Genomic DNA, 17,654 nt, shown 5'->3' with positions numbered 1-17,654 from the left:
TCCGTTCAATATCTCCTTTAGCTTGCTTCATCCACCAAAAGCTCTCGTATGCTCACTCTCCACTAACTTTCCAGGCCTCCTCCATCCCCTCCACCATAGAGTATTCATTACTGTAGACAGCCTAGTAAATGTCATCTCGCCTGGCCGCGCTGTGCACATCCATGTGTAACTGAATATAACTTATTTATTTTCATAAGTCATTGCGACTTAATTATAAATGACGCTTGCTGCTCCCCAAGAGGGTCCCACTGCATGCTGGGATATGTCCTCCCAGTTGCTTTTTACTGTAAGGTGTGTGTGTCTGCATGTGCTTGTGTTTGCGCTTGTGTGTGTCTGTGTGTGAACGCACGCGCAAACATGCATGCATTTATGGAGGTCTGCTGAGTGTCATTGATGATGACAGCCCTGGGGGTGTCAAAGGAAATAGATTCCAGACAATGGCTCCCTTCTTTTAAAACATTTCTTCCGTTTTGACGTTGTTTTTGTTTTTGCTTTTGTTTGTTGCTTATTCAGTTGTTGTGTTTTTCTATTTTTTTTTACCACTGTTAGCTCGGGCAGTAAATAGGGCTGTCTGCATCCTGCCAGTACCCTCGTCCCCTTAATCACAGACCTGGCAACCCCCTTAAGTGAATGATGGATTATTCTTGATTAACCCTTTCACCCCCCTGTCTTTTGCCTTCGTCATTACTGCTTAGCTCTGCCGGGCAGGGGGACATATGGGCCACACACTTGACATTTCATTTGATAAAACGATACAATTGTTTACAATATTAAGAAATTACACTGCATCCATCTTGGTTTCCCCACAAGAAGATGGTGGTACGCCTTAACCTTAATAACGTCCTGAATTTACGCAGAAATAAAAGACAAACAATTGTTAATGGATTCATCAAGACTTCATCAGGACTCAGAGCTTAAAGTGCCCACATTATAAAAAAATTACTTTTTTCTGGGATTTGGGGTGTTATTTTGTGTCTCTGGTGCTTCCACACGCAAACAAACTACCCATGCTGTTTGGAGTGAGATAAAATATGGTGTTTTTTTTAAATGAAACCATGTACACCTATTCTGGTACAACCTCAAAATACAATTATGAACCTGAAAATGAGCATAATATGGGTGCTTTAATACATCCACTTATCTCACCAACATTGGAAAATCTGAACCATACCCTGACCTGTCAAGTAGTAATTTATGCAGGTGAATGATCACATCCTGCAACTCATCTTCAGTGCAAATCCACTGATGCTGCCCTCCGCTCTGCCGGCCCCTCTTCAAAAGAAAGTGGTTGTAAGATTGAAAACACAGAGATGTACTAGGAAACACAAATACACACACCAACACTGAATATGGTCTTTCAGTGTTGTGTAAATTGGGGTCTCTGTCCTTGTGAAGAGTGGACTACTTGAGGCAGATAATCAAGCAGGGATTAGGTGGTCGGTGGCTCCAACCTCCTTGATTTATGCTGATTATGCCAATCACTGAGTAAGATGATATAAGGACACACACATTTTTCTCTAAGCAATCAGTAAGAGCAGTTTTTCATTGTTGTTTCAAATTGATCAATGACATATACAGATTCAAGAGTGGTCTCTTTAAGTCAACTTGCAACAACCTGTTGTATACAGTTAGAGTAAAAAAGGACAAAGATAAAGTGATTATCCATTAGGATTAAAGTGCTCCACAGTCTCCACGTTATGAAATAATAATCTCAGACCATCAATGACAACAAGGGGGAACTTCCAGAAAAAAGAGCGTTATTATCTTTGCACCAGCTGATCTCCACAGAACAATCAAATAGATTTAACATGACTTAATATGAATACATTAAGCCTGAATCAATGCTGAAAATGGACCAGCCTCCTGGAAAAGAATGGAGTGTGTTTCTGTTCTGTTCAGTTCTGCCTTTGTCTGCCTTCTCACTTTGGTCCTGAGTGACTGATTATGGAAGATAAAAAAGAGAAATAAACAAATACAGGACATAAAAAAAACATGGTCCAGAGCACGTTTTTAGGTATTTGGATTTATTTTTTTGTAATTTACTGACATCTGATGTTCAGAACCAGAATGTCAGAGTACTTTTCAGACCTCTCAGAAAACATAGATCTGAAGAATAGCAAAATGTTGCATGAAAAGGTTTTTTAGTAATTTGTTTTTCTGTATTTGATGAACATTTTTAAGATTATGCTTATGTTGGCACTCAAGGCAATTTGTTAAGGTTCTAGAAAGATCCTGGTCTGGCTTCATTAATTAGAAAATCCAACATTTACTTTAAACGTGTGACAAGACCTTTTTATGTATACTGTATATGTTTACATTGCTCTTTCCGTTGCTATTCCGTATAATACAAAACTTAAAACGATTTACCTCTTGAGCTTCACTCAGACATGTTTTGGACCCTGAAAATTTAAAAACTTTAAGGTTGTAACAGTGTGTTTAAAGACATTTTATCCCGCCTTTGTCAAATTTAGTGTGCCGCTCGTGGAGACAGATCTACATGCTGGTTGGTTGTATTTTATCAGCAAAGACGTCATTTTAAATGACCGTAAACGACCGTAAATTATAACTGGGGTGTTGATTTCCTTTAATATGACTTGTACTTCATCAATGCTGTTGGACAGTTTTGCACAGATATGCTGTCCACAGTGGTTTATAGTCTTTCCACTGTTCAGTGATTTAAAGAAGAGAGTTTAATTTATTAGCATAAGCTCTGTGTTTTATGATCATTTCCTACAGCTATATAGGGGATCATGTCTTTATCTCCTTTATATTCGAGTATACTATTACATTCTGCATGCATTCTTCTGTCTTACTGACTGTGTGTGTATGTGTGTGTGTGTGTGTGTGTGTGTGTGTGTGTGTGTGTGTGTGTGTGTGTGTTTGTTTTTGTCCTATGTGGGTAGTTTTAATTATTTCTCCCGTCTTGAAAATCTCTCAGAGCTTTTTTTCAGCCTTTGTTTATCTCCCCTTGAACTTCAGAGATGCTTCACTGCTCAAACATTAATGGCTATTTACTGTATAATGCAGAGAGGGAATTTATATTTCCTGTAGTTCAATCCATTAGTGAGATGGATCACTGGAGTATTGGCATGGTAGAAGCAGGACATGGACATGGGGCTTTTTATAAAGTTTTTGTGACATTACCATTTAAAAATTTAAATGCATTACATTACATAGGCATTACAATAAATAAACAGTTTTGTTCCCAAAAAAATCATGTTTTATAAAGCATTAACAACTATTCAATCCAAATGCAAATCTGAGTAATTCAGTTTTTTCCTCATCTTTTTCAGACAAGTTCAACGCCTACGTAACTTTAAAAGTGCAAAATGTGAAGAGCACCACCATCACAGTCCGAGGGTGTCAGCCATGTTGGGAACAAGATTTCATGTTGTAAGTTTCACCCTGCTGCTATTGGATTTTAAATTTGTATTATTGTATCAACTTTTAACTTTTTAAGTAACTCACTTTAGTATTTTTCCCTTTTGTTGCATCTGTGTTTTTGTTCTTTGCTATACAACTTAGCTGCATACAGTATACATTTACGGAAACATACATGTATTGATGTGTATGTTTCGCCATCCACTGAGGGATTGTATGTTCTGTATGTTAAGATTTCTGTTTAAAAAAATAGAAGTCAGTTTTTATTCAGCATTCTTTTTCAGGTCTGTAATTGTAGTATGAGGATAAAAATGACCAGGCTGTTCTCACTTACTGTTTGCACATACGAAAATGAATGCACTATTTATTTTGCATGTAACCTACGTAATTGTGAGCAAGGATGCGTCAGGCAACTTAGTATAAAACCCAGCAAAGTGGTCGTAGTGAGGAGGTCAAGGTGGATGGATGGGTCAAACAAACACAGGAAGTACAATTTACGTACTTGACTAATGCCAGGTGCGTAAGTTACATAACAAGCATACTTATCGTAACCCAAACCACAATCTTTTCCTAAACCTAACCAGGTACTTTAGTTGCCTGAACGGGTTCTGCACTGCAGGGGCTTGCGCTGATCACTTGTGTTGCTGGACATGCATGAAAAAGTGTGCATAACTTTTTGTTTGATACAATACAAACTGTTGAATATACATGAATATACGTATGAGAATACGTTGAAATGACCGTTATGACATGCTGCTGATGAATTGACCTTCAAATATACACTCTGTTTCAAAATTCAGACGTAGCTATCACACATGATACTCATGTAGCAAAACAAAGCCCAATCATCTGTGTTGCCATAGCTAAATTATTTCATGTTCCTTTGTTTGTTGATAATGTTCTACAGCCCTTGTCTTTGCAAATGTAAAGGTTGCATGGTGGCAATACTGTATTTGAAAATAATACAATGAAATTACATTTTCACTGTGGAACAATGGCACCAAGTTTGTGTAGCAGAAATGGTGCAGGTTTCAGTTTTTACCACTGGTTTCCAGTTTATTTGAGTTGCTTTTTACTTTTTGGCTCAGTGTAATTTATATTAGCGGCAACAGCTTGTTCTGCACCAACCTCTTGGGATGTATTAGGACAAATGCAAGGGATAAATTGAAGCTTCGTAGTGTGTGTCAGCCCTCAGATGAATTTAGGCCAGGGATCCACTGCTAGCTGACCTGCTAGCTGGCAATAATAGGCCTTACTGAAATTGAAATGGAGCGTCGGCCGCCTGTGGGACTCCAGTCTGGCCGGCTGACACAGGCTACTAAATGGGAATTTTTGGTTGGAGTGGGTAGGATGGATGGAAAGTGAAATTACATGTCGAGCTCAGATAAGTGGATGAGTCAGTGATAAATCTAATGATTTGTCCAGTCCAGTCTGATTCCATGGGGGAGAAAAAGTGCAAATGTAGCTGATATAGAAATCCCACTTCACCTTTTATGCTCACTGAAATAGTGCTGCTCCTTGTATCTAAATCCATAAGGTATTATTTTGGGGGGATGTTTTTAGGGATTGTGTGGTCATCTGTCAGTAGAAAGACATGCAACCAGTGGAATAAAAGAAAGCACTGAGTCAACCTTACAGGCCTAATCATGTTAGGTGACTTGGCTTGTGTTTTCTGAAATGCATTTTTGTTTTGTGCTATAACTAAATTGTTTAAAAAATAAGGCTTTTCTCAGCTTAATTGACTGGTACATTTTTCAGTTTCTGGACGTTTTGGAGGTGTACCCGCTGTAACGGGACTGTTCTCCTGTTGCTGCCGTCCGTCCTGGTAGTGGGTTTGTGGATTTAAAATACATTTGTATTTACATTTGTTTTCAGTGTAGTCACAATGCATCCCTAACCACCTCTGGAGGGGTTTGGCTAATCGGATTACAATTTGTCCTCAATGCATTTTTTGTGTACCTCTACTTTCATCTGGTCAAGCACAATCAGATTGCAATCCAGTCACCAAACTGAACATCCAAACCCACATATTAATGGCAGGTTTAAATGGTGTTAAAGACTCAATAGCCATGCTAGTGGCTTTGTAAGACTGCACATAGGCAATGTTTTGAGCTAAATGTTACCATCAGCATGCCAACATGCTCACAATGGCAAGTACAATGCTAATGATGATGGTGTTTTGCAATAAACCGTCACCATTGTTACCATCTTAGTTTAGCATGTCAGCATGCTAATATTTACTAATTTAAAACAAAGTCCTTTGTCTGAAACAATCCTGAAATATAATTTAAACTGCCCCAAAGTAAATGCTTCTAGTCAAGACGTTTCCGTCACATTTTTAAGTTGCAGGTCATCCTTTCCTGTTTCCAGAGCAGTCAGATTCCTGATGGTGATCACACGCTCTAAAGGGTATCAACTAAAGGAGTAGGCATAATATTACTTACATGATTCAAACTAATAGAATAGCTGGAAATCACATCTGTCTACAACAGGAGGACTTTTTTTTTTTAAATAAATGGCATTTAAATGGCATTAGGCATACATAATAATCTGTCTCTCACTGTATGTCTCTGTCTGTCACAAATACACACACACACACACACACACACACACACACACACACACACACACACACACACACACACACACACACACACACACACACACACACACACACACACACACACACACACACACAGAGTTATGTATTGTACTGTACAATAGAAACATATCTTTTCTGCATTCAGGTCTCCCTAGACTTGATTAGGGGGAGTGGATAGATTGACTGTGGGTTACATAAGACTGTGTCTTTTTCATACTGCTCATAATCTCTGCTACTTTATCCTTAATCACATATTTCAGACTGTTATTAATACTTTCATCATATGTTTAAAAAATAACTAATTTCACACAAAGCATAAATAACATGCTCCACTTGTCTGTTCTCTCCTGTATGCACACTGTTGAAGAAATAGACATCCAGGATTTTTGGCTCATCTTTTACAGTGAGAAGGTGATTCTGACTATTCATATCAAGAAATCAGCTCAAGTAAAATGCCAATTAATATGACCATAATGACTAAAAAAAGACTGTTGATTATATACAAAGGAAACCCCAGGGCTTTCTACACTAAATGGCTAATTAGTTCCAAAGTCTCATTAGCAGCTGGGCTCGATGGGGGGACAGCAGCGGCGTGCTGCGTTGAAGCACTGTTGGAGGTTTTGAGGAGGAATTGCAATGGAGTTTAATTCCCGGAATGAAAGGTCTCAACAAGAGCAGTGAGACAGACATATTTGTTGCAGGGCCAGCTCAATTCTGTACTCAGATATGTGCTCAAAATCACAGCACATATTGCAGAGAAAGGGAAAAAGTCAAACTATTTATTCACAAAAAAATTGTAAAATAATTATTATAGAAAAAAATGTAAGTGACATTGACAACCTGTAGTGATAAGTGCTCATTTACGTGGTAATTTGTCTTTCTCTTACATTTCTCTCCAGGTAGTCACTCTTGTCTCTTTATTTTCCGCCATAATGGCCAGTCCTCATGCTACAGTAGTTACCCTTTCACAAACTGCTATTACCATATAAAAATGTGGAACTGCTTTGAGACAACAGGCCATAAAAGAATCTTACACGATATAGAATGAACTACTGTATTGATGGTGCATCAAAATGTAGAAAACTGCGTTTACTAAATGGCAAATGTGCTGAGTTTGCATATTCTACTTGAAGTCTTTTTTTGCCCTAAACAGAAATAGGCTCTAGCCCATAAAGGAAATTTATTTATTTATTTATCATGAACAATCAACAATGCACAAAACCATACTATTACAAAGTAGGTATATATGCAAATAAAGCCTACAGCAGCCTACAGCAGACATTTAGCAATATGCAATATGTATTTATTACCACACATATTTGCAAAACGTATTTCTTTTACGGGATAATTGGTCACAATGAGATGATTCCCTGTGATTTTAGTGACCGTTTTGCTAGTGCCATCGACAGGTAAATATGCCTCTGTGACCAACAGTTTGGCACATATATTTAAAATTTAATATCTAACTTTCCAGGATATTATATCATACAGTATATGTATGCTGGGTTGGTTGTCTGGTGGGATTATGCATTAAGCAGTTGAACGCTGGTCCCTCTACACTAAGGGTCACTAGGCCTCACATGCTCGTCTCTGCTCATGCACCCTTAGAAATAATCTTTGTCTATCTCAGTTCTTTATTTTATCCCTCTTCTGCTGTCGGTCTGGTTATGTCTCTTTCTTTCACCACATGCATTATCTTGCCTTGTTTTTTGTCTACTTCTCACTCTCTCTGTCTGTTTGACTGTCCTTTTAATACTGTCCTCACATGCTCTTTAGTCTTTAGACCTGATTCAGAGTATTGTGTCAGAGATCGTAGGCTTTCTGTTACCACACTCATTCAGTATTCACAATTCAACACTCTACAATAACACACAAGAATATTTTTTTTTAAGTTAGTTTTATTTTTGTTTGTCTCTTGATGTTGAAAGGGGAAAGGAGTCTCAAGAGAAAGGCTTCTTTCTCTTGAGACTCCTTTCCCATCCCTCTTTGGGTGTTGTCTTTCTGTTTGACTGCCTCTCTGGTGATTCAGATCCTAGTCTGCTCTTTTCTTCTAGTTCTCTGTCAATTAAGTTGTGTATAAGTTTCAAAACGTTGTGACCTTTTTCCTTCACAGTGACTTTATCAAGTTATAATAACAGAAATGATTTACTGCTGTCTGAGCACAGTCTTTTCTCTTCTCTTATTTATGCTGTTGACACCACTCTCAGTGCTGCTGTTTATCAGAAAGAGTATTATATTCCCACAGCTGGCTTTAAAGAAATCATAATGTGGATATTTACATTAATTTCTTAGAGCATATTAGCAACATAGCAAAAATCCTTTCAAATCCCTGAAGAGTAGGTACGGACAGTATTGGCCAGTAGGTTATGCTGTGTTCATGTCATTTGGGATGGATGGTGAAGATGGGGTTCATTTTTAACGACTTGAGAGCATTCACATTATCAAGAGGGATTTTTGATTATAGAGAAGTTCATTTGAGGATTAAAATAATTTGCATTAAAAACGTAACTATGATATCTGTTAAACTTGTTTTTAATTCAATTTAGTCTTGCATTGCCAGACCTATCTCCACAACACCGTGGAGACATTTCTGGCTACACTTAAGATACATTGTAGAAGAAAAAGCTTGCATTTCTTTAAACCAATCAAAATTGACTTGGGAAGCACTAAGCACCGAAAGCAGAGACAGTGGCTCTGCAAAATGATGTAGGAAAGGAACTTGTTTTGGTGGAACAATTGTCCTCACAAAAGAAAACTCTGCATGCAATATGAAATGAAGTTAACTGTTTACACAATAAAGTAACGTTAGCTATTTAAATTAGCAAGATTCATAGTTTACTGTAATTTACTCTTGCTAATGTATCGCCAAGTGTACGTCATCCATAGCAATCCCCACTCATTGGTCCCAACATGTCCCAGTTAGATAGTAAATGCCGTAAACATATTCTTTGTAAATCTTTACAATCCTTCCCCACAAGAACCAAGCAGACCTGCTCTGTTGCACAATCCAAATGTCCAAATAACTTGCTGTGGCGTTCTGCCTCGAAGTTTGTTGTTGTTTCCTTTAGCAAAGGGACTTCAAGAACGGCAACACACAGAGAGCGGATGATGAGGGATGTCAGGCTTTATCCTAGCAATGTAGTTCTGTTGATCCAGACTATATTACAACGGACTTTGGCTGATGTAAGGTATCCATATTAGTTTGGTTTTCAGTCACTTACATATTTATTTATAATTATTTGTTATAATAATTGGGGAATGTTATAATTTACACTCTGTTTTGTTAATAATCAAGAAATTCACACACGCACACGCTCAGGATCTATTCATGCATCATGCACCATCAGGCACCAGTCCTGTGCGTCCACACTCTGTACTTTGGGACTGGAACCAGCAACCAGCAGGTTCCCAACCCAACTCCCTACAGACTGAGCTACTGCCATCCCCAAATACTATACCCCCAATTACATTAGGGTTTGTGTAGGTTCATATTAGTCCAAAAAAGAATAGAACTATTCATGTGAAATACATTGAAAAAGAGATAAATAAAATAGAAACTGCCGGTAAAACCTCTTTTTTTCAATGGTGATCTGTGTCTTCTCCAAGCCGGATAGATATCAAACCTTGATTTTGAATGGACATAAAAGTCAAAAGGTGAAAAAAAGTTTGAACTGATTTGCTTCCTTTAAAACATCTGGGTAAATTCCAGTTAAAAAGAGGGAAAAAAAGAAAAACACATGCACCAGCCTGGCAAGAGCATCTACTCAGTTTGTGTGGAGCATGAGAAAAATGCCTTGGATAATACTGAGGGTTCAGCAGTGTAGGTTTTACCACATCAAAAAAGAAGAAAATGGTATTGAAACATGTTTTTAATGACAAAATGTGAGCGGAAATGTGGTCATTTAATGGACTGAGTCATGAACTGGAAGAGCAGTGTTCCTGCCTGTGTAAAGCGTTCTTCACAGTAGTGTATAAAAAGCTTTTTCACCAGTGACTTCACCTGTTCCCTCTCAGTCCATAATTTACATCAAGCCTCGTTCTCAGCCTGACCACACACACGCTTCACTTTCCCCTCGTCTCATCCCTCTTTTCTTTCTTAAGTTCTTTTTCTCTGCTCCTAAACACAAGATGGCTGTGTGCAAGTGTGGATGTGTATGTTTGCATGTGTTTGTCTGAGTGTGATAAAAATACACCATTTCATTCCTGTAATACAAACCATTCCCTCAATAATGGATGGGCTGTGAGGGAGGCCATATGCTGGAGTTGGATGTAAAGCTTCAAGATCACACACACACACACACTCACACACACACACACACACACACACACACACACACACACACACACACACACACACACACACACACACAGTGAGTTAAAGATTGGGCCGTAGATCATACATCTTTTAGTTATTTTTTTTAATACTTTATTGCAATGTTACTTTCATCTTCCAGACATTTGTTTACCTCTGGGTCCATTGGACATGTTACTACTTTACTACTTTAATACTTTTATAAATTTTTCCAAAGTTTGTCCGCTTTCAAAAAACCAAGATGGCAACTGCTAAATTGTCAAATTCAAGGCTTCAAAACGGCAGTTCAAAAACCGGATGGGGGACGCCACTGATGCTACGTCCATGTTTGAAGGAACCGCTGCCATGATTTTGGTTACATAACTCTCTTGGACCAAAGAGTTTTTTTTCATCAAACAAATCCATTTCAAAACAAATGGTTGTAGACATGTAAAGACAATTTCCTGACCACAACACACACTCAAAAATAATATATAATATTAAAAATAATTAAAAAGATATATAATTATAATCATAAAGTCTAATATCTATACAGTATAGATTTTTTAAATCCACCAACAGTCATCAATATTTGTTTTTATATTAGTTTTTGGGTTCCAATTAGGATGGGAGAGCAGCTCTCTTAGGAATGAGTAAAGAATTCAAAGCCGACTGGATAGGAGCTCGTTCCTGATATGCACATGACGGTTTGGGTCCCAACACATTTTTGGATGGACTGGAGATATTGGTGCCTCAGCCATGTTGCCAGGCAGAAATGCTGATTACAATTTGCTGTTAAAAGCCAGAATGCTTCAGCTACCTGGACCCTTCTCTGGTGCTCTTATACTCTTTTACACACACACACACACACACACACACACACACACACACACACACACACACACACACACGCATGCACACACACACACACCACCCAGATTCTCCCACCTACCCTCTTCTCTACATCATCCCAGCTGTGAAGTGTCATCAGAGATGACTGACAGCCAAACGGAGGCAATATGAATATGAATGGGGCTGTGAATATGAATATGCAAATGAGGAAGGGAGACAGTTTAGCTGCTGTCTTCTCTTTAAGACACATCTCTCAGAAAATGACAGCTGTCATCCTACACCCTCACTACTTTGAAACAAGTCTGGCCCACTTACTGACCTGATGGTGGAAGTGTTGTTGAGTCAGACTAAGGCCAATGAATCACTGCAGTATGCGTATTAAAACACAAGTAAATTATGGCCCTAATTCAATTTTAAATTCAGGGACAAGGAAACGGTGGTGGCTTTTATTCATAAATCTGCAAATAAAAGTAAATCTTGGGTTGAGATATCGTGCATTTAAAAATAGACAAAACATGAGAGTGACTCAGAGGAACACTGGCATAAAGCAGCAGTCCACACTTCATGTCAGCTAAATGTGTGCAATTGTAGGTTCATGCATTTTTTAAAATGCAAACCTTGCCCCAAAACCAGATTTCACTTAATCTAGTGAATATAGACTGTAATGACAGCAGCTGTATACTGTATCCATAAATACACCTAAACATCCTGAGACCACTTAGACTTTGGACATTTTCTGTATGCTTTTGCAGAGAAACCACACTTAACAATCAAGATGATAATCCACAACATTCATATTTCCATTAACCAATGACTTTTTTGGTCTTCTCTGCAGATTCAGTGTCAAGTCAATCTTTCTTGGGAAACATCCTCCAGTTGAGTTTACAGTTTATAATATACAGAAGAACAAATGGGTAGTTAGAATGGGCGGTGATAGTAACCCTTACTAAACTGACAAAGAAATGACCTCCACCTAAAGAAACTCTAACTTAATGTAAGGAATAAGGAAATAGTCTCGGGTCTTTTGTAATTTTGATGCCAGGTTTGAACTTTTACTCTGTATGTAATGCCATGTGTGTGATTCTGTTTCTACAGTGAGATCAACCATCTGGAGTCAGGTCTGGTGTTAGAGCTATGGAATAAAGGTTTGATCTGGGACACTATGATCGGCACAGCGCTGATACCCCTGGAGACCATTCGACAGTCTGACGAGGTATCACACCATCGTCATTTCATCCTTATAAAAACACAAGTTAATATCATATTGTTATGACGTCAGTCACAAGATCTTGTTTGTCTTGAAAACAGAAGTTCATTCAGAGCTTTCAACAACATCTCACATCCTTCATCAGCCTTCAAAAAAAACAAAACTTATATGCCCATTTGAACATTGAAGCAGGTTTTCTGGCTGTTAGCATTCCTCCTGATTATTCCGGCTGTTGAGATTGGCTGCAGTCGGCCGTCTCTCCAGGACCTGTACGCCTTTCAGGACGCTGAGGCTGGCAGGAAAGATTGTCCCAGCCCAAACTGACACAAACTGTTTGAACCGCTACCGTCTGGCAGAAGGCTGCGGTCACTCAAACACAGTTTCTTCCCCTCTGCAGTCATTCAACAAGACCCTGGACCCCCACTGTCACTAACTTTCAAATACATTTTTCTACAGAACAAGGACTGTGGACTTTGGAAATGCATTACAGAGGGATCTATGTATTGCCAGTAGGAACAGGAGGAAAGATTATAGCAATATGGTTGTTTTAGAATAGACTTTAATACATTGTCATCCCTTTTTTATGGTATGTAAAGCACATTTACTGACGGCACAGCTCTTACTTGTGGCAATTGTGAATGTTTTTACCTCGTCTGCTGTAATTTGACTTGCATTAGTTTTTTTTTTACAAATAATATGTCATAGCTTGCCTTACAATTACTATACCTTAGCAACAGAAAAGTAGAAAGGCAGAGATATTATGTATGGTTGTCTTCCACCTTGCCATTCCTCACTATAGGCTGCTGTGTATAAATGAATTAAAATAGTGTTAAAATAGATAAAATAAAATAAATATTTTTATTTATATACAGTATATAAATAAAGCAGCACATACTGATGTAGTAGACCTCATTACTACGTGAGGCAGCAGCCCTTGTGCAGTTTTTAATAATGCAGCCCGCAGTTGTTCTTGACTTCTTCATCTTTGCACAGGTTTATTGATTGTGTTTGTCCTCAGCCCACCCACACCCTCATTTACCATGTGGATGCTTTGATTCTCAATGAGTAAATGTCTCTGTTTCTCTGTGTCTCTCTTTGTCAGGAGGGACCAGGAGAGTGGACGTCGCTTGACTCTGAGGTGTTAATGAGGGAAGACGAGATTTGTGGTACCAGCAACCCAACTCCACACCAAGTGCTGCTGGACACCCGCTTCGAGCTGCCCTTTGGTATGCATATGTTCACAAATACACATTTGCTCAAAAAAACTAAACCACACGCAAACACAGAGCCAGGAGTCTTGAAGCTTCGAAAACCTGATTGTATACAGGAGCATCCTTGGTTGAATGATGTTCTAAATAGCACTTTTAGTTACATAGTGTTGTAATCTCCATAAACGTATAATAAGAGCTAAAGAAGGAAATGTAAAAACATGACCATACTTTGATTATCCTAACAGAATATAGCACTTTAACCTCTTGTATGATAAACTTAGACTGATAAAGAATTTAAACTCCATTACCACTTTATAGATTAACAATGCTCTGCTAGACTGCTAAAGGTCAGCATATTCAACTCACAAAAAATAGTACAATATGTGATATTTTAGCTAAAATAATCACATCACACAAAACCAACTTAATCAAAAAAGAATGTAATTACTTATTGAACTTGACAAAATTGCAGTGCAGTTTTACTAGCTTACACACTATCAAATTAAAAAGAGATTAAAAAAAAGAGATCAAAAATATGTTATGTCAGTCTATATGAAACACAATATGGATGGATTAAATTACTGGAACACCTGGTGCCTTTATCAGCCAGTTGCTAAACAAACAAGTACATTAGTTTTTTTTGGAAGATACATTTTTGCCGTAGATACATTTTATTGCTGTTTTTTTTTACATTTACGCCTCCTACCGGCATTTTACATCCAAAATAGGAACTCCAGTCTTCATAAAATAACTGAAACTGCAAATTACAACACAGCTTTGATAAAATACCAATGAGATGAATAAACATAGAATTCCTTGAATATACAATAATAAACTAAAAGTCACAGTATGTACAGATAGCTCTGCTGATTAAGAATTGAAGGTTGGCAATATATGACCGCACATGATTTTTTGTTGTACAAAAAGATCAGACTCCAACCAAGAATCAAGGAAAACCTCCACGTGTTTTTGCTTAATATTTGTTTTTCTTTGGTTTGTAAGTAGTTAGACTCACTTCACCAGACAGTGTACCAGGCAGATTACCCTGTGTACTTCATTGAACATTCTATTAGAGTTTGTTCATTGGTAACATTGCCCCGAATGTAGTTCTAAATTTTCCTCAGCCCTCTCTATTCTTACCCTTATTTCTTGTTCTTTTTATTTAGGTGAACCACCTAAATAGCAAAATTACCTTGGACCATTATGTTTCCTCAGCAAACTCTTAATCTCAGGGAGCCGTCTCGCCTGCTTTTAAGATAGCCAACACTCACCTGATTTCAAGATAGCACTAGTTCATGCTGCTGACACAAAAGCCAAGGCCTGAAGATGGAGATAAGATTGCCTGTTTTAGCCTAATTCCACCAACCCCTTTTAAAATGTTAAAATAATTGACATCCAACATAGGTACTAATGAATAAATGAGGTCCTCTTGGTCATCATTGTTACAATGAGTTAACATGAAACACATTCACAAACACCTGTTTATAGAATAACCCGCAGTGTTTTTAAACTGTGACGGAGAGTTGATGGTGAGACACAGAGGTAGAGACGTAAGGGCAAAGAGACTGCGTGAGGTCAAAGAAAGAGACAGGTGCCCAGTATGAGTATTCTGTGTGTCTAGATGAACTCTGTGTTGCCTGTTTGTTGTCGCGTTTGTTGTAGTATATATTTGCTCCGAGGCCGCTGAAAACTCCACTCAATGTCCTTCTTTTTGGCCGGATGTCCGTCACCTTCTGCTTTCTTTGTGTTGTAATTTTAAACTCTGGTCGATTTATTAGGACTATGGTTAACTGCTCCTCAGATCTCTGCAGGGTAAATCCAGACAGCTAGCTAGACTGTCTGTCCAATCAAAGTTTTCTGTATTAATAAAACAACCTTTTAACATACAAATGTTCCACCAAAACAAGTTCCTTCCCGAGGCCGTTTTGCAGTGGCACCGTGGCTCCGTCCGGCGCTTAGCACCGCCCAAGACGATTGTGATTGGTTTATAGAAGTGCCAATAAACCAGAGCATGTTTTTCGCCCATCCTGGACTGCTGTGTGGACTAGCCAGATCCTACGCTGCCTGTGAATCTTACATTTCTGCTCTTTGAGGAATGGACGACTTAAAGTTTTTAATTATAAGGACAGCGCACATTTATTAACATTACTCTACATGTGTCAGTGTTAGCCAGCCGGCAAATTTTCTGTAACTGTACCGGCAAATTTTCTATAACTGTACCGGCAAATTTTCTATAACTGTACCGGCAAATTTTCTGTAACTGTAGTCCTTTGGTAAGATATTATAGGAACCAGAAATTTACTTGGTCAGTTGTTTGCCAAATGTGAAGTCAGAAATAAAATACAATTTACAAAAGCACATGGAAAAATAAAAAAAATTTAAATTAAAAAATAAACAAAAACAAGACACATTAAGATGACAGCAGCAACACATTCATGAAAATATTAAGAATGAAAAATGTTCACATTATCTCACTGCTCAAAAGCTAATCCTTAACATGTTGGGAGAAAGTGTGTTGGAAAGTACAACTTCTGTTCTGATTTGGTACAGTGTTCCAGAAATTAAAAGCTCTTAAAGATAAGCATAAGTGACTAAAAGCACAGGCTACACAGTCCTCTCTTAGGGCAGATCTTTTAGCTCTACTGTTGGAGTTTTTCTGTGTGATGAAAGCACAGAGTGGCAGTGGCGCCTTCCCATTTGGACTTTTAAATATCAGACATGTGGCAGTGTGTTTTGTTATGTTTTCCCAGCTAAGGATTTTACACTTATGAGGAATTTTGCAGTGATGGTAAGATTTGTGTTTTCCGTCTAATACCTTGAGAGCTTGCTTGTAAAGTGCGAGAAGAACCTTGTTGCTTTGGCAATGGTCCTCGGAAACAACTCTGGTGCCGCTGAAATCACACAGTAGGCATAGGATAGGTGTCCAGCTGTGACCAGTTTAAAAGTCCCAAATTGAATTTTTTAATTGAGAGTAAGTGTCTTATTCTCAAGCTTTAAGTCCATTTTTCTAACTGAGATTCTGTCTCTGCAGACTCCATGAACCCGATGTATTTTTTATACTCCACTTTACTGAACATGTCATTTTCCCTGTCACTCTTCTTAATTACATGCACTCTCTTGCCATGCTGATTCTGACCCTGTGAGATACACATCTTTGCAAAGGGATTTTGTATGATATGTACATGTCTAGCCAATTGCAGGACATTTTATGCAACTTATCTCTTTTGAAATCTTTTAGCTAAGGTCAGATCTACTTCTTTTTAACAGTCCTCTCACTTGGTTGTTAGTTATGCCATATATACTATTCTGTCACATAACCAGAACATGATTTACTTGGGAACATGGCAGAGACCGTAGCCAGGCTTTTACATTTTACCTATCCTGGTCTATTTCTCTTCTTCTTGTCTTTCTGTGGCTTTGGGGAGGACCTGTGAGATCCCGGATATCGTTGTTTATTCTATTTATTAGCCTTCAAAAGGAAACCTCATCAGCTATTAAACATGCATGAATATAAGTCGAGGTACATCAAGCAATGTGGATGGGATAAGACAGGGTAGGATAGGGATCATGGAGGGCACTGAGGGAAGGGTGGAGCTATTGTGCCTGTGGGCTTCCACTTTGCCTCACATTCTGTGTTTTGCACTCTGCTTCTTCCTCCATTATTTACTTTCTGTCTTCATCACCCCTTCCAACTCTAACCTCCATCCCTCCATCACATGCATCAGTATTTCCTCAACTTTCCCTCTTTCACCACCCTCCCTGGCACTCTCCTCTAAATATTTTGCCATCACTCAATTTTACTCTATCTGTTTCTTCTGTCTAATCTTTCTGTCCAGATATCCCAGAAGACGAGGCTCAGTACTGGACCAGTAAACTGGAGCGGATCAACACCATGCGAATACATGACGAGGTACGTTTACTAAAAAGTCTATTTCCTGTTAATAATTCATACATTACTAAGCCATAAGAGATATTAGATCCAAGTTTATTCAGGTGTCTTAAAGGGATCTTAATGCTAAGAAAACAGTGGAGAATTTACAATCAGTATAGGATAATAGCATTCTAGCCATGTGTGTAAAAACACAATGTGAATACATTGAATTTTAATAA

At 38.3% G+C, this 17,654-nt stretch overlaps 1 protein-coding gene across 5 annotated transcripts in view; it reads left to right on the top strand.

Moving 5' to 3' along the window:
* LOC117945398 (protein unc-13 homolog B-like) overlaps positions 1 to 17,654 on the top strand; it is a 156,678-nt gene that overhangs the window by 25,191 nt on the left and 113,833 nt on the right. For all 5 annotated transcript variants that reach the window (XM_034872867.1, XM_034872864.1, XM_034872866.1 and 2 more), the window contains exons 3-6: positions 3,294 to 3,393; positions 12,222 to 12,339; positions 13,436 to 13,559; positions 17,381 to 17,454. In XM_034872867.1, coding sequence (XP_034728758.1) covers positions 3,294 to 3,393; positions 12,222 to 12,339; positions 13,436 to 13,559; positions 17,381 to 17,454 — 416 coding nt within the window. The remainder of the gene's footprint in view (positions 1 to 3,293; positions 3,394 to 12,221; positions 12,340 to 13,435; positions 13,560 to 17,380; positions 17,455 to 17,654) is intronic.

This window comes from Etheostoma cragini, chromosome 5 (genome assembly GCF_013103735.1).
Source record: "Etheostoma cragini isolate CJK2018 chromosome 5, CSU_Ecrag_1.0, whole genome shotgun sequence".
In the NCBI taxonomy this organism is placed as follows: domain Eukaryota; kingdom Metazoa; phylum Chordata; class Actinopteri; order Perciformes; family Percidae; genus Etheostoma; species Etheostoma cragini.
This window is presented reverse-complemented; position numbering and strand designations above follow the sequence as displayed.